Below are 17,871 nucleotides of genomic sequence, written 5' to 3'. Positions count from 1 at the left end.
CAAAATGTGGAAAAAGTCAAGGGGTATGAATACTTTCTGAAGTCTTGTATCCGCCTTACCCTCAGATAAATAAGTAGTACTGCTAGGTTTTACACAGTCAAATGTAACAAATTGGTAAAAAATAAGGTAAAAAAATAACTATAAATGATACTTACATTCAATACTTACATTCAACGTTAAACATTTGCAGGGAAGACAACCATCATTTCTGAGAGGTTCATCTTGTCAAATGAAGGTATGACGTGGGATGAAGGGCAGAGCTACTGCAGACAGCACTACACAGACATGGCCAGTGTGAGGAACCTGGCTGAGAGCAGGAAGATAGGGAGCATTGTACCGAAGGGAAACTGGGTGTGGATCGGCCTGTTCAGAGACTGGAGCTGGTCGGACCAGAGTAACTCTTCATTCAGATACTGGCGTTCAAGAGCACCCAATAATCGCTACGGGAACTGTGTGTCGATGTTCGATAAATCAGGCAAATGGGAAGACTACACATGTGGAACAAAACTTCCCTTCTGTTGCTACGGTGGTGAGTTACAGTATATGTTATTGTGTGTGTGTGTGTGCGCGATTCAAATCAAATCAAATCAAATGTACTTATATAGCCCTTCGTACATCAGCTGATATCTCAAAGTGCTGTACAGAAACCCAGCCTAAAACCCCAAACAGCAAGCAATGCAGGTGTAGAAGCACGGTGGCTAGGAAAAACTCCCTAGAAAGGCCAAAACCTAGGAAAAAACCTAGAGAGGAACCAGGCTATGTGGGGTGGCCAGTCCTCTTCTGGCTGTGCCGGGTGGAGATTATAACAGAACATGGCCAAGATGTTCAAATATTCATAAATGACCAGCATGGCCCAATAATAATAAGGCAGAACAGTTGAAACTGGTGCAGCAGCACGGCCAGGTGGACTGGGGACAGCAAGGAGTCATCATGTCAGGTAGTCCTGAGGCATGGTCCTAGGGCTCAGGTCCTCCGAGAGAGAGAAAGAAAGAGAGAAAGAGAGAATTAGAGAGAGCACACTTAAATTCACACAGATTCACAAACCTTCCATAACAAAGCAATCACTTACAAAGAGATTAACCTGGAGAAGAGTCCCCTAAGCAAGCTGGTCCTGGGGCTCTGTTCACAAACACAAACACACCCCACAGAGCCCCAGGACAGCAACACAATTAGACCCAACAAAATCATGAGAAAACAAAAAGATAATTACTTGACACATTGGAAAGAATTAATTAAAAAACTGACCAAACTAGATAGCTATTTGACCCTAAACAGAGAGTACACAGTGGCAGAATACCTGACCACTGTGACTGAACCAAACTTAAGGAAAGCTTTGACTATGTACAGACTCAGTGAGCATAGCCTTGCTATTGAAAAAGGCCGCCATAGGTAGACCTGGCCCTCAAGAGAAGATAGGCTATGTGCACACTGCCCACAAAATTATGTGGAAACTGAGCTGCACTTCCTAACCTCTTCCCAAATGCATGACCATATTAGAGAGACATATTTCCCTCAGATTACACAGATCCACAAAGAATTCGAAAACAAACCCAATTTTGATAAACTCCCATATCTACTGGGTGAAATTCCACAGTGTGCCATCACAGCAGCAAGATTTGTGTCCTGTTTCCACAAGAAAAGGGCAACCAGTGAAGAACAAACACCATTGTAAATACAAACCATACTTTTGTTTATTTAGTTTCCCTTTTGTACTTTAAAATGACTTGAATCAACTATAGAACCAATTGCCCTTTACTGTTTTGAGGTATTGGGTCCGCTCACCAACAGAGAATTTACAAAATGGGACAAACACCAAATTGAGACTCTAAATGCTGAATTCTGCAAAAATATCCTGGGTACAACGTAAAACACCAAATAATGCATGCAGAGAAGAATTAGGCCGATACCCACTAATTATCAAAATCCAGAAAAGAGACGTTAACCAGAACCTAATTGTTACGTCAAATTTTATGTTCATTTTGATGGCGTAGAAGGCCCTTCTTGCCTTGTCTCTCAGCTCGTTCACAGCTTTGTGGAAGTTACCTGTGGTGCTGATGTTTAAGCAGAGGCATCTATAGTTGTTTGTGTGCTCTAGGGCAATGGTGTCTAGATCGAATTTGTATTTGTGGTCCTGGCAACTGGACCGTTTTTGGAACACCATTATTTTTGTCTTACTGAGATTTACTGGGTCGACAGAATCTGTGCAGAAGATCTAGGTGCTGCTGTAGGCCCTCCTTGGTTGTGGACAGAAGCACCAGATCATCAGCAAACAGTAGACATTTGACTTCAGATTCTAGTAGGGTGAGGCCAGGTGCTGCAGACTGTTCTAGTGCCCTCACCAATTTGTTGATATACAGTGGGGCAAAAAATTATTTAGTCAGTCACCAATTGTGCAAGTTCTCCCACTTAAAAAGATGAGGGGCCTGTAATTTTCATCATCATCACTTCAACTATGACAGACAAAATGGAAAAAAAATCCAGAAAATCACATTGTAGGATTTTTAATGAATTTATTTGCAAATTATGGTGGAAAATAAGTATTTGGTCACCTGCAAACAAGCAAGATTTCGGGCTCTCACAGACCTGTAACTTCTTCTTTAAGATGCTCCTCTGTCCTCCACTCGTTACCTGTATTAATGGCACCTGTTTGAACTTGTTATCCGTATAAAAGACACCTGTCCACAACCTCAAACAGTCACACTCCAAAATCCACTATGGCCAAGACCAAAGAGCTGTCAAAGGACACCAGAAACAAAATTGTAGACCTGCACCAGGCTGGGAAGACTGAATCTGCAATAGGTAAGCAGCTTGGTTTGAAGAAATCAACTGTGGGAGCAATTATTAGGAAATGGAAGACATACAAGACCACTGATAATCTCCCTCGATCTGGGGCTCCACGCAAGATCTCACCCCGTGGGGACAAAATGATCATAAGAACGGTGAGCAAAAATCCCAGAACCACACGGGGGGACCTAGTGAATGACCTGCAGAGAGCTGGGACCAAAGTAACAAAGCCTACACCATCAGTAACACACTACGCCGCCAGGGACTCAAATCTTGCAGTGCCAGACGTGTCACCCTGCTTAAGTCAGTACATGTCCAGGCCCATCTGAAGTTTGCTAGAGAGCATTTGGTTGATCCAGAAGAACATTGGGAGAATGTCATATGGTCAGATGAAACCAAAATATAACTTTTTGGTAAAAACTCAACTCGTCGTGTTTGGAGGAAGAACACCATACCTACTGTGAAGCATGGGGGTGGAAACATCATGCTTTGGGGCTGTTTTTCTGCAAAGGGACCAGGACGACTGATCCGTGTAAAGGAAAGAATGAATGGGGCCATGTATCGTGAGATTTTGAGTGAAAACCTCCTTCCATCAGCAAGGGCATTGAAGATAAAACGTGGCTGGGTCTTTCAGCATGACAATGATCCCAAACACACCGCCTGGGCAATGAAGGAGTGGCTTCGTAAGAAGCATTTCAAGGTCCTGGAGTGGCCTAGCCAGTCTCCAGATCTCAACCCCATAGAAAATCTTTGGAGGGAGTTGACAGACCGTGTTGACCAGCAACAGCCCCAAAACATCACTGCTCTAAAGGAGATCTGCATGGAGGAATGGGCCAAAATACCAGCAACAGTGTGTGAAAACCTTGTGAAGACTTACTGAAAACGTTTGACCTCTGTCATTGCCAACAAAGGGTATATAACAAAGTATTGAGATAAACTTTTGTTATTGACCAAATACTTATTTTCCACCATAATTTGAAAATAAATTCATTAAGAATCCTACAATGTGATTTTCTGGATTTTTTTTCTCATTTTGTCTGTCATAGTTGAAGTGTACCTATGATGAAAATTACAGGCCTCTCATCTTTTTAAGTGGGAGAACTTGCACAATTGGTGGCTGACTAAATACTTTTTTGCCTCACTGTATATGTTGAAGAGGGTGGGGTTTAAGATGCATCCCTGTCTCCCAAGGCCCTGTGAAAAGAAACATGTTTTTTTGCCAATTTTAACCACACACTTGTTGTTTGTGTACATGGATTTTATAATGTCATATGTTTTTACCCCAACACCACTTTCCATCAATTTGTATGGCATGCCCTCATGCCAAATTGAGACAAAATATTTTGTGAAATCGACAAAGCATGAGAAGACTGCCTTTGTTTTTTTGTTTTTTTATTTATTAGGGTGTGCAGGGTGAATGTGGTCTGTTGTACGGTAATTTGTTAAAAAGCCAATTTGACATTTACTCAGTACATTTTTTTCACTGAGGAAATGTATGAGTCTGCTGTTAATGATAATGCAGAAGATTTTCCCAAGGTTGCTGTTGATGCATATCCCACGGTAGTTGTTGGGGTCAAATTTGTCTCCACTTTATAGATTGGGGTGATCAGTCCTTGGTTCCAAATCTTGGGGAAGATGCCAGAGCTAAGAATGATGTTAAAGAGTTTAAATATAGCATCACAATTCCTGACATTTAATCAGAGTAAAAATTCCCTGTCTTAGGTCAATTAGGATTGCCACTTTATTTTAAGAATGTGAAATGTCAGAATAATACGAGAATTATTTATTTCAGCATTTATTTTTTTCATCACATTCCCTGTGGGTCAGAAGAGTACATACACCAAATTAGTATTTGGTAGCATTGCCTTTAAATTGTTTAACTTGGGTCAAACATTTCGGGTAGCCTTCCACAAGCTTCCCACAATAAGTTGCGTGAATTTTGGCCCATTCCTCCTGACAGAGCTGGTGTATCTGAGTCAGGATTGTAGACCTCCTTGCTCGCACACAATTTTTCAGTTCTGCCCTCAAATTTTCCATGGGATTGAGGTCAGGGCTTTGTGATGGCCACTCCAATACCTTCACTTTGTTGTCCTTAAGCCATTTTGCCACAACTTTGGAAGAATGTTTGGGTCAATGTCCATTTGGAAGACCCATGTGCGACCAAGTTTTAACTTCCTGACTGATGTCTTGAGATGCTGCTTCAATATATCCACATACCTTTCCGTCGTCATGATGCCATCTATTTTGTGAAGTGCATCAGTCCCTCCTGCAGCAAAGCACCCCCACAACATGATGCTGCCACCCCGTGCTTCACTGTTGGGATTGTGTTCTTCGGCTTGCAAGCCTCGCCCTTTTTCCTCCAAACATAACAATGGTCATTATGTCCAAACAGTTATATTTTTGTTTCATCAGACCAGAGAACATTTCTCCAAAAAGTACGATCTTTGTCCCCATGTGCAGTTGTAAACCGTAGTCTGGCTTTTTAATGGCAGTTTTGGAGCAATGGCTTCTTCCTTGCTGAGTGGCCTTTCAGTTTATGTTGATATAGGACTCGTTCTACTGTGGATATAGATACCTGTTTCCTCCAGCATTTTCACAAGGTCCTTGTTCTAGGATTGGTTTGCACTTTTCGCACCAAAGTACGTTCATTTCTAGGAGACAGAATGCGTCTCCTTCCTGAGTGGTATGATGGCTGCGTGGTCCCATGGTGTTTATACTTGCGTACTATTGTTTGTACAGATGAACGTGGTACCTTCAGGCATTTGGAAATTGCTCCCAAGGATGAACCAGACCTGTGGAGGTCTGAGGTTTTGGCTGATTTCTTTTGATTTTCCCATGATGTCAAGGAAAGAGGCACTGAGTTTGAAGGTAGGCCTTGAAATGCATCCACAGGTACACCTCCAATTGACTCAAATTATGTCAATTAGCCTATCAGAAGCTTCTAAAGCCATGACATCATTTTCTGGAATTCAAGCTGTTCAAAGGCACAGTCAACTTAGTGTATGTAAACTTCTGACCCACTGGAATTGTGATACAGTGAATGATAAGGGAAATAATCTGTCTGTAAATAATTGTTGGAAAAATGACTTGTGTCATGCACAAAGTAGATGTCTTAACTGACTTGCCAAAACTACAGCTTGTTAACAAGAAATGGGCAGAATGGTTTAAAAACTAGTATGAACCTCTCTAGGGTACGTGGGACACGAATGTCCCATCTGGCCAACATCCAGTGAGATTGCAGAGCGACAAATTCAATTACAGAAATGCTCATTATAAAAATTCAGAAAACAAAACATATTTTACATAGGTTTAAAGATTAACTTCTTGTTAAACCAACCACAGTATCATATTTATAAAATGCTTTTCGGCGAAAGCATACCTAGCCCAGAACATACATAGCCCAGTTGACAAATTATTACAAGCAGTAACCAGCCAAGCAGAAGCGTTACAAAACTCAGAAATTGAGATATAATTAATCCCTTACCTTTGATGATCTTCATATGGTGGCAATCAGACGGCATTAATTTACTCAATAAATGTTCCTTTTGTTCGATGAAGTTTATATTCAAAAACCTCAGTTTTGTTAGCGTGTTTCCTTCAGTAATCCGCAGGCAAAAAACGCAGTCAAAACAATCAGACAAAAAAATCCAAATTGTGTCCGTAAAGTTCATAGAAACATGTCAAATGATGTTTATATTCAATCCTCATGTTGTTTTTTTAGCCTAAATTATCTACAATATTTCAACCGGACAATAACGTCGTCAATATAAAAGGTAAACAAATAATGCACTTGTGCATGAAAAAGCTCTGCGACACGGTAGGGTCCACTCGTTCATACTGGTCTTACTCCCTCATTTATAAGAATACAAGCCTGAAACGATTTCTAAAGACTGTTGACATCTAGCGGAAGGCATAGGAACTGCAAATGGAGTCCTAAGTCAATGGATACTGTAATGGCATTGAATAGAAAAAAAAAATTAAAAATAAAAACTACGTCCTGAATGGATTTTTCTCAGGTTTTCGCCTGCTAAATCAGTTCTGTTATACTCACAGACACTATTTTAACAGTTTTGGAAACTTTAGAGTGTTTTCTATCCAAAACTCCTTTTATGCATATCATATCTTCTGGGCCCGAGTAGCAGGGCGTTTAATTTGGGCATGCTTTTCATCCAAAATTCCGAATGCTGCCCCCTACCCTAGAGAGGTTAATGACTCCAACCTAAGCGTATGTAAAATGCGACTTCAACTGCATATGTTTTTGCTGTTTGTTCTTTGTTATAGGGATGGATAACTCTTTGTGTTGTTGTTTGTTTAGTGTTTTTCCCAGAAGTGGTTAGAGTCTATGGATTTTTCAATTACATTAAGCTGATTTCTGACATGCTGTTCCTTCTTTATCCGTAGTGTATTTCTGTATTGTTTTAGTGATTCATCATAGTGAAGGCGTAGACTCTGGGTCTCTGTTTTTGGTTGGATAGTTTTCTCAATTTCGTTCTTAGATTTTTGCATTCTTCATTAAACCATTTGTCATTAATTTTATGTTTTATTTCATAGTGAAGCTGAGAGGTCAAATACACTGATTAGGTTTTCTACTGCCAGGTTTACACATTCACTATTACAGTGGAAAGTTTGATCCAGGAAGTTGTCTAAATGGGTTTGAATTTGTTGTTGCCTAATAGTTTTTTGGTAGGCTTCCACATACTTTCCTTCCATCTATTGTAATGGTCTGGGTGGAGCTGGTGCAGAGGAGTCAGGCGCAGGACAGCAGAGATGAGTAACACAAGTAACTTTACTCAAATATTCCAAATAACATGTCGTAATACCGAGCCCACAATAACGGGCCGAACATACGTAAAACAATCACGCACAAAAACCATGGGGAAAACAGAGGGTTCAATAATGAACATGTAATTGGGGAATTGAAACCAGGTGTGTAAAACAAAGACAAAACAAAATGAAAATGAAAAGTGGATCGGCGATGGCTAGAAACAAGGAGAGGGACAGACTTCGGCGGAGGTCGTGACATCTATAGCATTTCTTACTTTTATTCAGTTCATTTGGCTTTGATGCCTCATTATTGAGCATTGCTCTATTCCTGTAGTGTGATTTTGCTGTGATCTGATAGGGGTGTCAGTGGTCTGACTGTGAATGCTCTGAGAGACTCTGTGTTGAGGTCAGTGATTAATTAGTCTATAGTACTACTGTCAAGGGATGAGCTGAGCTGTAGGTGTACCTACCATAGAAGTCCCCTCGAAGCCTACCATTGACTATGTACATACCCAGCATGTGACAGAGCTGCGGGATTTGTGACCCGTTTTTGTTGGTTATGTTGTCTTAGTTGTGCCTGGGGTGCATATTGGGGACGGAATGCTGTCATTTCCAGACAGGAGTTTGTCCGCCTGTGTGCTGAGGGTGTCAGTCAGGTTCTTGTCCAGTTCTGGCATTTAGGTCGCCACAGACTAGTACATGTCCCTGGGCCTGGAAATGATTCATTTCCCCCTCCAGGATGGAGAAGCTGTCTTCATTAAAGTATGGGGATTCTAGTGGGGGGATATAGGTAGCACACAGAGGACATTTTTCTCTGTTAAGATAATTTCCTTTTGAATTTCTAGCTAATGTAAAATGTTCCTGTTATGATTAATTTAATAGAGTGAGTTAGGTCTGCTCTGTCTCTGTCTCTGGCGCCGTCTCTGGCACCGTCTCTGTTAGCTCCCGCAGTGACGAAGACTCAGCAGGTGGTGCGAGTGAAGCTGACCCCAAAAGACCAGAACATGGTCCTGACTGATCCTGCCATTCAGGAAGCCATCTTGCAGCAGGTAAATTTCACCTTCTCTTCCTCGTTGAGAAATTAGAGCCATTTTAGTGGTGATAAAGGGTTACAAGTGAGGGTTACAAGTGAGAAAGGGTTACTGCAGTATCTAGCTAAATTATATACCATTGACTACAGATTTACCTGTTATCTATAACGACCATAATGTTTATGACTGTCTATGACTGATTTTATAATGTCTTATATAACTGTTATAAATAGATTATAAATGCATGCAGTAAAGTGTTAGCCAGTACTGACTGCATAGTTGGTAGACCAGCCAATAAACAAAATTCTGTTTGTGTTCCTCAGATAAAGAAGGAATTGACTGAGAAGGGGATGTCTGATGATGTCAAATTGAGATGGAAGGAGCAGCCTGATGGGAAGATCTTCCACAAGGAAGAAAAGGGGAAGAAGTAAGAAGGAGAAACTGAACCGAGTATGAAGCTGTAAATACTATTACAGTAGAGACTAAGGGGACTTTTCTGACCAACATCCCATTTACAGTTCGACTTGCCAAAACCCTGAAAACTAACCCTTACCGTAACCCTAACAATATCCTTAACCAACCCCCTAACCTTAACCAAACACATAACCAATGATGTATATAAACCCTGGATTGTTGATGCTACAGTATTTATTGGCCATTGAGAGACTTTGAAGCCACCGGTCGGCCATATTGGCACTCCCTAGTAGGAGCAGTCCTCCAATGGAATTGAATAGAATTCTACAGTATTTCAATTAAAATGTTCAAGGACAAAATTACATGTTTTTAAGTATGTTTTGTTGTAGTGGGGACAGGAACATTAGTACTCTCCAAAAATAAATACTTTACGGAATGTTTTTAAAAAATGTTGTTTCAATTTTATGTTCAGCTTACATAGTATAATTTTAAAGTATGCATTAAGGTGTCTGTTATAGAATAAATATGTCAAAACGGATGTAGACATTAATAAATGCATTTCTATAGCTTCCAAAATATTTTTACAATTGGGGAGGAGTGCCAAGATAGCTGCACCAGTATCTTGAATACAGAGCACGATGCCAGTCATCCAGGGTTTGTACACATCATAGCACGTAACCCTATTCTTAACCCTAACGTTCACCTGATTCTAACCAATTTGGATATTAAATATTGTCTTTCACCTCAGTCACGTCCCCTTAGTTTTTTCTTACTGTCTCATATCCCTTATATTCTAATTTTCACACTCTAGCCAGTAGTTATTTTGTAATAATGATACATTATGTCAAATTGCATTTGGATTGGGTTTTCGCACTTAATGCTGTTATGAATTGTTCAAACTATAATTCCAAGACATGTCTAAATGTTTCACCTTTCTTGTTACTGATTCAATGTATTTACTTTACTTGTTATTTCTCAGTTTCTAAGAGTACACAACTATCTTAACATGAAACTGTGTGATTGATAGATAGTAACATTTTTTTAAAAATGTTTTAACTACTTTATTTTTATTATGATTCATAATTATTTTCATATGGTTTATAATGTATTTTTAAACCATTCTTACAGTGATATTATTTCCATTTCATACTGCATTTCTACTCTAGTATGGATATACAGTATATAAACATGTTAACAAATAATTGTCTTACTCTTTAAACTACTGTTAATGTAATTACATTAATGAAGTGAAATACGATTGAAGTCAATTCTGAGTCTGACATGGTTGATTAGAAGTTAAGAATCAGCAACTTTATATTACCGTACCGTAATGTCATGTTTAATAGATAACTACTCATCACAACCACAAAATACAACAGTAGGGTTCAAATCAACAGTGTTTTACAAACTATAGGGTATGATATGTTTAAAAAAACACGTTTTCAACATTAAATCTATTAAGACACATCATTTGAAGACCTGTCTGTCTTTGAACTGAGACATATCAAATATTTAAATAAAATACATGAAGGTGAATGCACAGGGAACACTACATTTTAATTGAATTGAATTAACATTTTAAATAAGTCAGGGGTATTTACTATCACTAGAGACTGAAAAACCTATTTTATTGCTGTCTGTTGAGCTGAATCACTTGGTTTTGCTTTGCCTCAAGTGAGATGATGTCAGCTCACCTACTCATTGTAATTTACAGCAGTTGTTTAACTTCCCCAAAAAGGAAGATTTATGGGGAAGTGGGTTACATTAATTTCCCAAGCTGAGGATGAAACCAAAGTTGACCACAAAGAGTGCTTGGAGAACCTGCTGAAACTCGAACTTATGCCACGTTTCTTGTACTGAAGCCTGATGCAGTTCCAACTCTTAAGTTGCCACTGACAGTCCCAGCAGGAAGTGTGGATAACTGGCTAACATACAGCCCAGTCAAAAGTTTGGACACACCTACTCACGCAAGGGTTTTTCTTTATTTTTACTATTTTATACATTGTATAATAATACCGAAGATATCAAAATGATGAAATAACACATATGGCATCATGTAGTATGCAAAAAAGTGTTAAACAAGTCAAATATATTTTATATTTGAGATTCTTCAAAGTAGCCACCCTTTGCCTTGATGACAGCTTTGCACACTCTTTGCACAATAAAAGTATTTATCAATTTACTTATGTCCTCCCTGTTGTCTATGGTGAACAGGTCAGTGTACTTACAGTGCCTTGCGAAAGTATTCGGCCCCCTTGAACTTTGCAACCTTTTTCCACATTTCAGGCTTCAAACATAAAGATATAAAACTGTATTTTTTTGTGAAGAATCACCAACAAGTGGGACACAATCATGAAGTGGAACGACATTTATTGGATATTTCAAACTTTTTTAACAAATCAAAAACTGAAAAATGGGGGCGTGCAAAATTATTCAGCCCCTTTACTTTCAGTGCAGCAAACTCTCTCCAGAAGTTCAGTGAGCATCTCTGAATGATCCAATGTTGACCTAAATGACTAATTATGATAAATACAATCCACATGTGTGTAATCAAGTCTCCGTATAAATGCATCTGCACTGTGATAGTCTCAGAGGTCCGTTAAAAGCGCAGAGAGCATCATGAAGAACAAGGAACACACCAGGCAGGTCCGAGATACTGTTGTGAAGAAGTTTAAAGCCGGATTTGGATACAAAAAGATTTCCCAAACTTTAAACATCCCAAGGAGCACTGTGCAAGCGATAATATTGAAATGGAAGGAGTATCAGACCACTGCAAATCTACCAAGACCTGGCCGTCCCTCTAAACTTTCAGCTCATACAAGGAGAAGACTGATCAGAGATGCAGCCAAGAGGCCCATGATCACTCTGGATGAACTGCAGAGATCTACAGCTGAGGTGGGAGACTCTGTCCATAGGACAACAATCAGTCGTATATTGCACAAATCTGGCCTTTATGGAAGAGTGGCAAGAAGAAAGCCATTTCTTAAAGATATCCATAAAAAGTGTTGTTTAAAGTTTGCCACAAGCCACCTGGGAGACACACCAAACATGTGGAAGAAGGTGCTCTGGTCAGATGAAACCAAAATTTAACTTTTTGGCAACAATGCAAAACGTTATGTTTGGCGTAAAAGCAACACAGCTGAACACACCATCCCCACAGTCAAACATGGTGGTGGCAGCATCATGGTTTGGGCCTGCTTTTCTTCAGCAGGGACAGGGAAGATGGTTAAAATTGATGGGAAGATGGATGGAGCCAAATACAGGACCATTCTGGAAGAAAACCTGATGGAGTCTGCAAAAGACCTAAGACTGGGACGGAGATTTGTCTTCCAACAAGACAATGATCCAAAACATAAAGCAAAATCTACAATGGAATGGTTCAAAAATAAACATATCCAGGTGTTAGAATGGCCAAGTCAAAGTCCAGACCTGAATCCAATCGAGAATCTGTGGAAAGAACTGAAAACTGCTGTTCACAAATGCTCTCCATCCAACCTCACTGAGCTCGAGCTGTTTTGCAAGGAGGAATGGGAAGAAATGTCAGTCTCTCGATGTGCAAAACTGATAGAGACATACCCCAAGCGACTTACAGCTGTAATCGCAGCAAAAGGTGGCGCTACAAAGTATTAACTTAAGGGGGCTGAATAATTCTGCATGCCCAATTTTTCAGTTTTTGATTTGTTAAAAAAGTTTGAAATATCCAATAAATGTCGTTCCACTTCATGATTGTGTCCCACTTGTTGTTGATTCTTCACAAAAAAAAATACAGTTTTATATCTTTATGTTTGAAGCCTGAAATGTGGCAAAAGGTCGCAAAGTTCAAGGGGGCCGAATACTTTCGCAAGGCACTGTAAGGGGTTAAGCCACACCAGGAAGAAAGAGCTAGGAGCTGTGGAACTGTGAACCATTGAGAATGAGAAAGTGATATTACATCTGCTGGATTTACCGTGTATGACTTGGGGCCTCATTAATAAACTTTGCGTATGCACAAAAGAAGGTTTACTCCACTTTCTAAGCAAATTTACAACAAACAAACTTGATGGGAGAATGTGCAGTCCTCCACGGACACTTTGACCCATAGGTACACACATAAACTGGAGAAATGAGAAACTGCGACTTCTATGGCAGAAGAATGAAACTTTAGAAACACTTTGAAATTGATACAATTGTGTAAAATAAATCAAAATATTACCTCTCACGTATTATATATGAAGAGTTCCCTAGATTGCAGACAAAAAACCCCACAAAAAACATGATTTAGATTAATAAATACAAACGGAGATATCTGTTTTTGCAAAAGAACCCCTCAAATATGTTGTACAGATAATCTGGAATAATATTTAATTGGATCTGTAATTATTAAACAATACTTGCATGTTATGAAATGTATTCTCATAAATCATGTGAACAGTAGGACAAACTAAGTAGGACAAACTGTTCTCTTGGATCTCTGTGCTGTAGTGGGCCCAGCTTTACAGAGAAGCACCCGCAGAAACCAAGCCGTGCCTGTCCCACTTCAACTCCTTGGCAACCTCGTTAATAGCGTTGATGGTGTCTCTTTGCGTTTGCAGGACAGTATCTGTGAGGACACGGCCGTTGGAGGTTGTGACGCGGAGATGGGCACACTCAGCTCCTGTTCAGCTGCAGAACCACCGACCCTGCTGGAACAAGCAAGCGACTAAAAACAATAGATAATGTCACAATTGTTTGTGTAAATAAATGTTTAAACACAACTTGAATGCATTTGGTTGACCTCTTTTCAAACGAGGAAATACTAATTACATACCTGGATCATCTGGTGTGTCTTGCATGCCCGTGTCCCCTCCACCTCTGTCACTACTCCATTCAGGAGGGATTCCCCTATAATACTGGCGAGTTGCTCATCAAGGGGTTATTTCCGGTGTCCCCTTTCCCCCGACTGTGTCACAAACACCTTGTCTGTATAAGGCTATGCACCTTTTGGCCTCCACTTTTATGTTGGACCACTTATTTTTTTATTTTTGAGAGGGTCCGACCTTCTTTCACATCGGCTGCCACTCTAACGCCTTTTTGTCATATGTAATGCCCACACTGTGTCCACCAAACAATACACTTTTCTTTCTTCAACCTCCCCTACAAGAACTTTCATTTCACCTGACTTTCTGTCAGGATTTGCAGTCATTGTCATCATGCAATCAGTATGGATGAATATTAATTATGGGCCTTTCACTGACTATTTATAAATAACTATGGCCGTTAAAAGGGTGGGATAAGACGCTTGCTCAGGTGCGCCAAATTTACAGTTGATTCTGATTTATAAAGGGAAACCGGCATGGGACGTGTGCGCACTGTGTTATCAATCAGAATATTTTTTGTGAGAAAGCACTTTCTGTGTTTCGTCCATACGCCACCTTTTAACTTGAATCCTCCACACAGTTTTGTAAATGAGACCCCTGGACTGTTTGGACTTACCTGTTGGCAGTTTTGGACTCGATTTGTGTACCGAACCCTGCTATCCTGGACCAAGTCTGCGACCTGGGGCGCTCCAGAAACAAACATTTAAGTACTATCCTGTTTGATAGAACTCGCTCTGGTGTTATTTTGTGTAGGTCTCCCACTGCATTTGTGTACAAACTCTCCTAAACCTGAAGAGAATTGTCACAGTATATATGGACACCCCTTCAAATTAGTGGATTCGGCTATTTCAGCCACACCCATTGCTGACTGGTGTGTAAAAGATTGCATGGCGGTGTGCTATCTCCTTAACAAACATTGGCAGTAGAATGTCCTTGCTGAAGAACTCAGTGACTTTCAACGTGGCACCGTCATAGGATTCCACCTTTCCAACAAGTCAGTTCATCAAATTTCTGCCCTGCTAGAGCTTCCCTGGTCAACTCTAGGTGCTGTTATTGTGAAGTGGAAACGTCTAGGAGCAACAACAGCTCAGTGGTAGGAAGTTGTAGACCACACAAGCTCACAGAACAGGATTGCTGAAGCACATAGCCTGTAAAAATAGTTTGCTCTTGGTTGCAACACTCACTACCTATTTCCAAACTGCCTCTGGAAGCAACGTCAGCAGACGAACTGTTCGTCGGGAGCTTCATGAAATGGGTTTCCATGACTGAGCAGCTGCAAACAAGGCTAAGATCACCATGTGCAAAGCCAAGAGTCAGCTTGAGTGCTGTAAAACCATTGGACTATGGAGCAGTGGAAATGCGTTCTCTGGAATGATGAATCCCGCTTCACCAACTGTCAGTCTGACAGACAAGTCTTGGTTTGGCGGATGCCAGGAGAACGCTACCTGCCCGAATGCATAGTCCAAACTGTAAAGTTTGGTGGAGGAGGAATAATGGTCTGGGCTTTTTTTCATGGTTCAGGTCAGGTCCATTAGTTCCAGTGAAGAGAAATGTTAACACTACAGCACATTCTAGAAAATTCTGTGCTTCCAACTTTGTGGCAACAGTTTGGGGAAGGTCCTATCCTGTTTCAAACAGGGTGGACCGCTGTTTCAGTCAAAGTATGCAAAGCTGTCAAGGAAAAGGGTGTTTACGTTGAAGAATCTCACAGATAAAATACATTTGGATTTGTTTAACACTTTTTTAGTTTATACATGATTCCATATGTCCTTTCATAGTTTTGATGTCTTCACTTTTTACATTCTAAAATGTAGAAAATAGTACAAATAAAGAAAAACCCAGGAATGAGTAGGTATGTCCAAACTTTTGATGGTACTGTACAGTTGTATTTGCTGAGTTCATGTACAGAAGTTCAGGTATGTTGACCTGTGGCGATTCTTACCTCAATAACCGTGTAGTATTCCATTAGACGCTACCTTGCCTTACTCTGTTAACTACCTAATTTTCCAACTTATTTAGTCAAGTAAATAAAAGCCAAAATAATGAATTATCTGTAGCCTTGAGTTCCGTTACAAGTGTTTGGGTCCTTGAAGTTTCCGAGTTAGATGACTTTCAGAATGAGAACATAGCCACTGACTGTTGATTTAATACTGTAATGAAACAGCAGGGAGCAGGTCTCGAACCCTCGACCTTCAAGCCCGAGGTCTGGTGCGCTATCGACTGTGCCGCAAAAGCATGCTCGTGCGGCAGAGTAGATTTCCGCGTTAATAAACCCAGGGTCGTTACACTACCCAGGGTGGTTACAATACTATTGTTGATATGGGACTGGTACAACAGTTAAGATAACTACTGATATAGTTAATTAAAGGCATCTCTATATAAAACATTTCATTTGGATTTGTTTGGATAGGATAACTAAGTTAATTATAATACATTTGATGAAATCATTATTCCAGTAGTTATTAAATAAATTATCTTGAACATCCAAAGTCACAACAGAGATACTGTGGTTTACACACATGCCTTACAATTGATTATCCTCAAGATTACATTCTTACCCCATGACCTACGGTAACTGTACCTAATGTATTAGCAACTAACCTGCTTTTAGTTGCTTAAATTTGTAATAACCATAATTAATGTTCTGTAAATGTACATACTTTTGGAGCTCATTGTATATTCAAGTATTGGGACAGTGACAGATTTTCTGTTGTTTTTGCTTTATGGGGTATTTTGTGAAATTGATGATAATTGTAATTTCTTTAATCCATTTTAGAATAAATCTGTAACGTAACAAAATGGGGGAAAAGTAAAGGGGTCTGAATACATTTCGAATGCAATGTATATATATACAGCACCAGTCAAAAGTTTGGACACACCTACTCATTCCAGGGTTTTTCTTTATTTGTACAATTTCCTACATTGTAGAATAATAGTGAAGAGATAGCAACTATGAAATAACACATATGGAATCATGTAGAAACCAAAAAAGTGTTAAACAAATATATATATTTGAGATTCTTCCAAGGAGCAACCCTTTGCCTTGATGACAGCTTTGCCCACTCTTGGCATTGTTTGGGATGAATCAGAATTAGTTGGGTAACATAGATAAGATGTTTTATTTTCATAATATGCTTGTGAGCTTCATTTAGGAGACCAAACTGAACGATAATTTATAGCCAATGCTGTCTGGCGATGGGATACCCCTCTCTCAAGTAAAATCTTTCCTTGTGAAAGTTCCTATTATCTGTGTTTTGTCATGTCGACTAGGGGGGTGGATCTTTGCTATAAAAGATCTCAGTTGCGGAATGTTGACAACTCTCAACGTTTCATTAGAGATACTGAAATGTTGAAAGTCAAAATGCTATTGCAAAAGCTTAATTATTATTAAAGGTGAAGATTAACCTCTGGTGACTCCCCATCCCGCGTGCGGGAGCGTAATCATCGACTGACACTAATTAGCATAACGCAACGGACATAAATATTCCTAGAAAATATTCCTATTCATGAAAATCACAAGTGAAATATATTGAGACACAGTTTAGCATTTTGAGCCTAGCATAGCATTTTGTCCAGCTAGCAGCAGGTAACTTGGTCACAGAAATCAGAAAAGCAATCAAATTAAATTGTTTACCTTTGATGAGCTTCGGATGTTTTCAATCACGAGACTCCCAGTTAGATAGCCAATGTTCCTTTTTTCCAAAAATATTATTTTTGTAGGCGAAATAGCTCCGTTTGTTCTTCACGTTTGGCTGAGAAATCGCCCGGAAATTGCAGTCACGAAAACGCCGAAAAATATTCCAAATGAGCTCCATAATATCGACAGAAACATGGCAAACGTTGTTTATAATCAATCCTCAAGGTGTTTTTCAAATATCTATTTGATAATATATCCACCGGGACAATTGGTTTTTCAGTAGGACCGATTGGAATAATGGCTAACTCTGTATTTTACGCGAGAATCACTCTGGGAGCCATCAGGTGCCCAGTTGCGCAATGTAGCCGCTTACGGGTATTCTTCAACATAAATACGTAAAAATACG

General features: G+C 39.7%; 1 protein-coding gene across 1 annotated transcript; it reads left to right on the top strand.

Annotated features, from left to right (window-relative positions):
* Window positions 1–237: 237 nt before the first annotated feature.
* LOC110531492 (C-type lectin lectoxin-Thr1-like) lies at window positions 238–9,089 on the top strand. Its single transcript, XM_090183663.1, has 3 exons — window positions 238–526; window positions 8,500–8,597; window positions 8,903–9,089. The coding sequence occupies exons 1-3, from the start codon at window positions 238–240 to the stop codon at window positions 9,008–9,010; spliced, it is 495 nt and encodes a 164-aa protein (XP_090039789.1). The 3' UTR covers window positions 9,011–9,089.
* Window positions 9,090–17,871: the final 8,782 nt, after the last annotated feature.

The sequence above is a fragment of the Oncorhynchus mykiss genome, chromosome 9 (assembly GCF_057628025.1).
Source record: "Oncorhynchus mykiss isolate SJ-2025 chromosome 9, ASM5762802v1, whole genome shotgun sequence".
Taxonomy (NCBI): Eukaryota; Metazoa; Chordata; class Actinopteri; order Salmoniformes; family Salmonidae; genus Oncorhynchus; species Oncorhynchus mykiss.
The sequence above is the reverse complement of the archived record's forward strand: the minus strand, read 5'-3'. Positions and strand labels throughout refer to the sequence as shown.

Coding starts and splice junctions, on each gene's coding strand:
- LOC110531492 (XM_090183663.1), top strand. CDS start 238: ATGACGTGGGATGAAGGGCAGAGCTACTGCAGACAGCACTACACAGAC. Junction 527..8,499: donor ACTTCCCTTCTGTTGCTACG/GTGGTGAGTTAC, acceptor TAGCTCCCGCAG/TGACGAAGACTCAGCAGGTG. Junction 8,598..8,902: donor AGGAAGCCATCTTGCAGCAG/GTAAATTTCACC, acceptor TGTGTTCCTCAG/ATAAAGAAGGAATTGACTGA.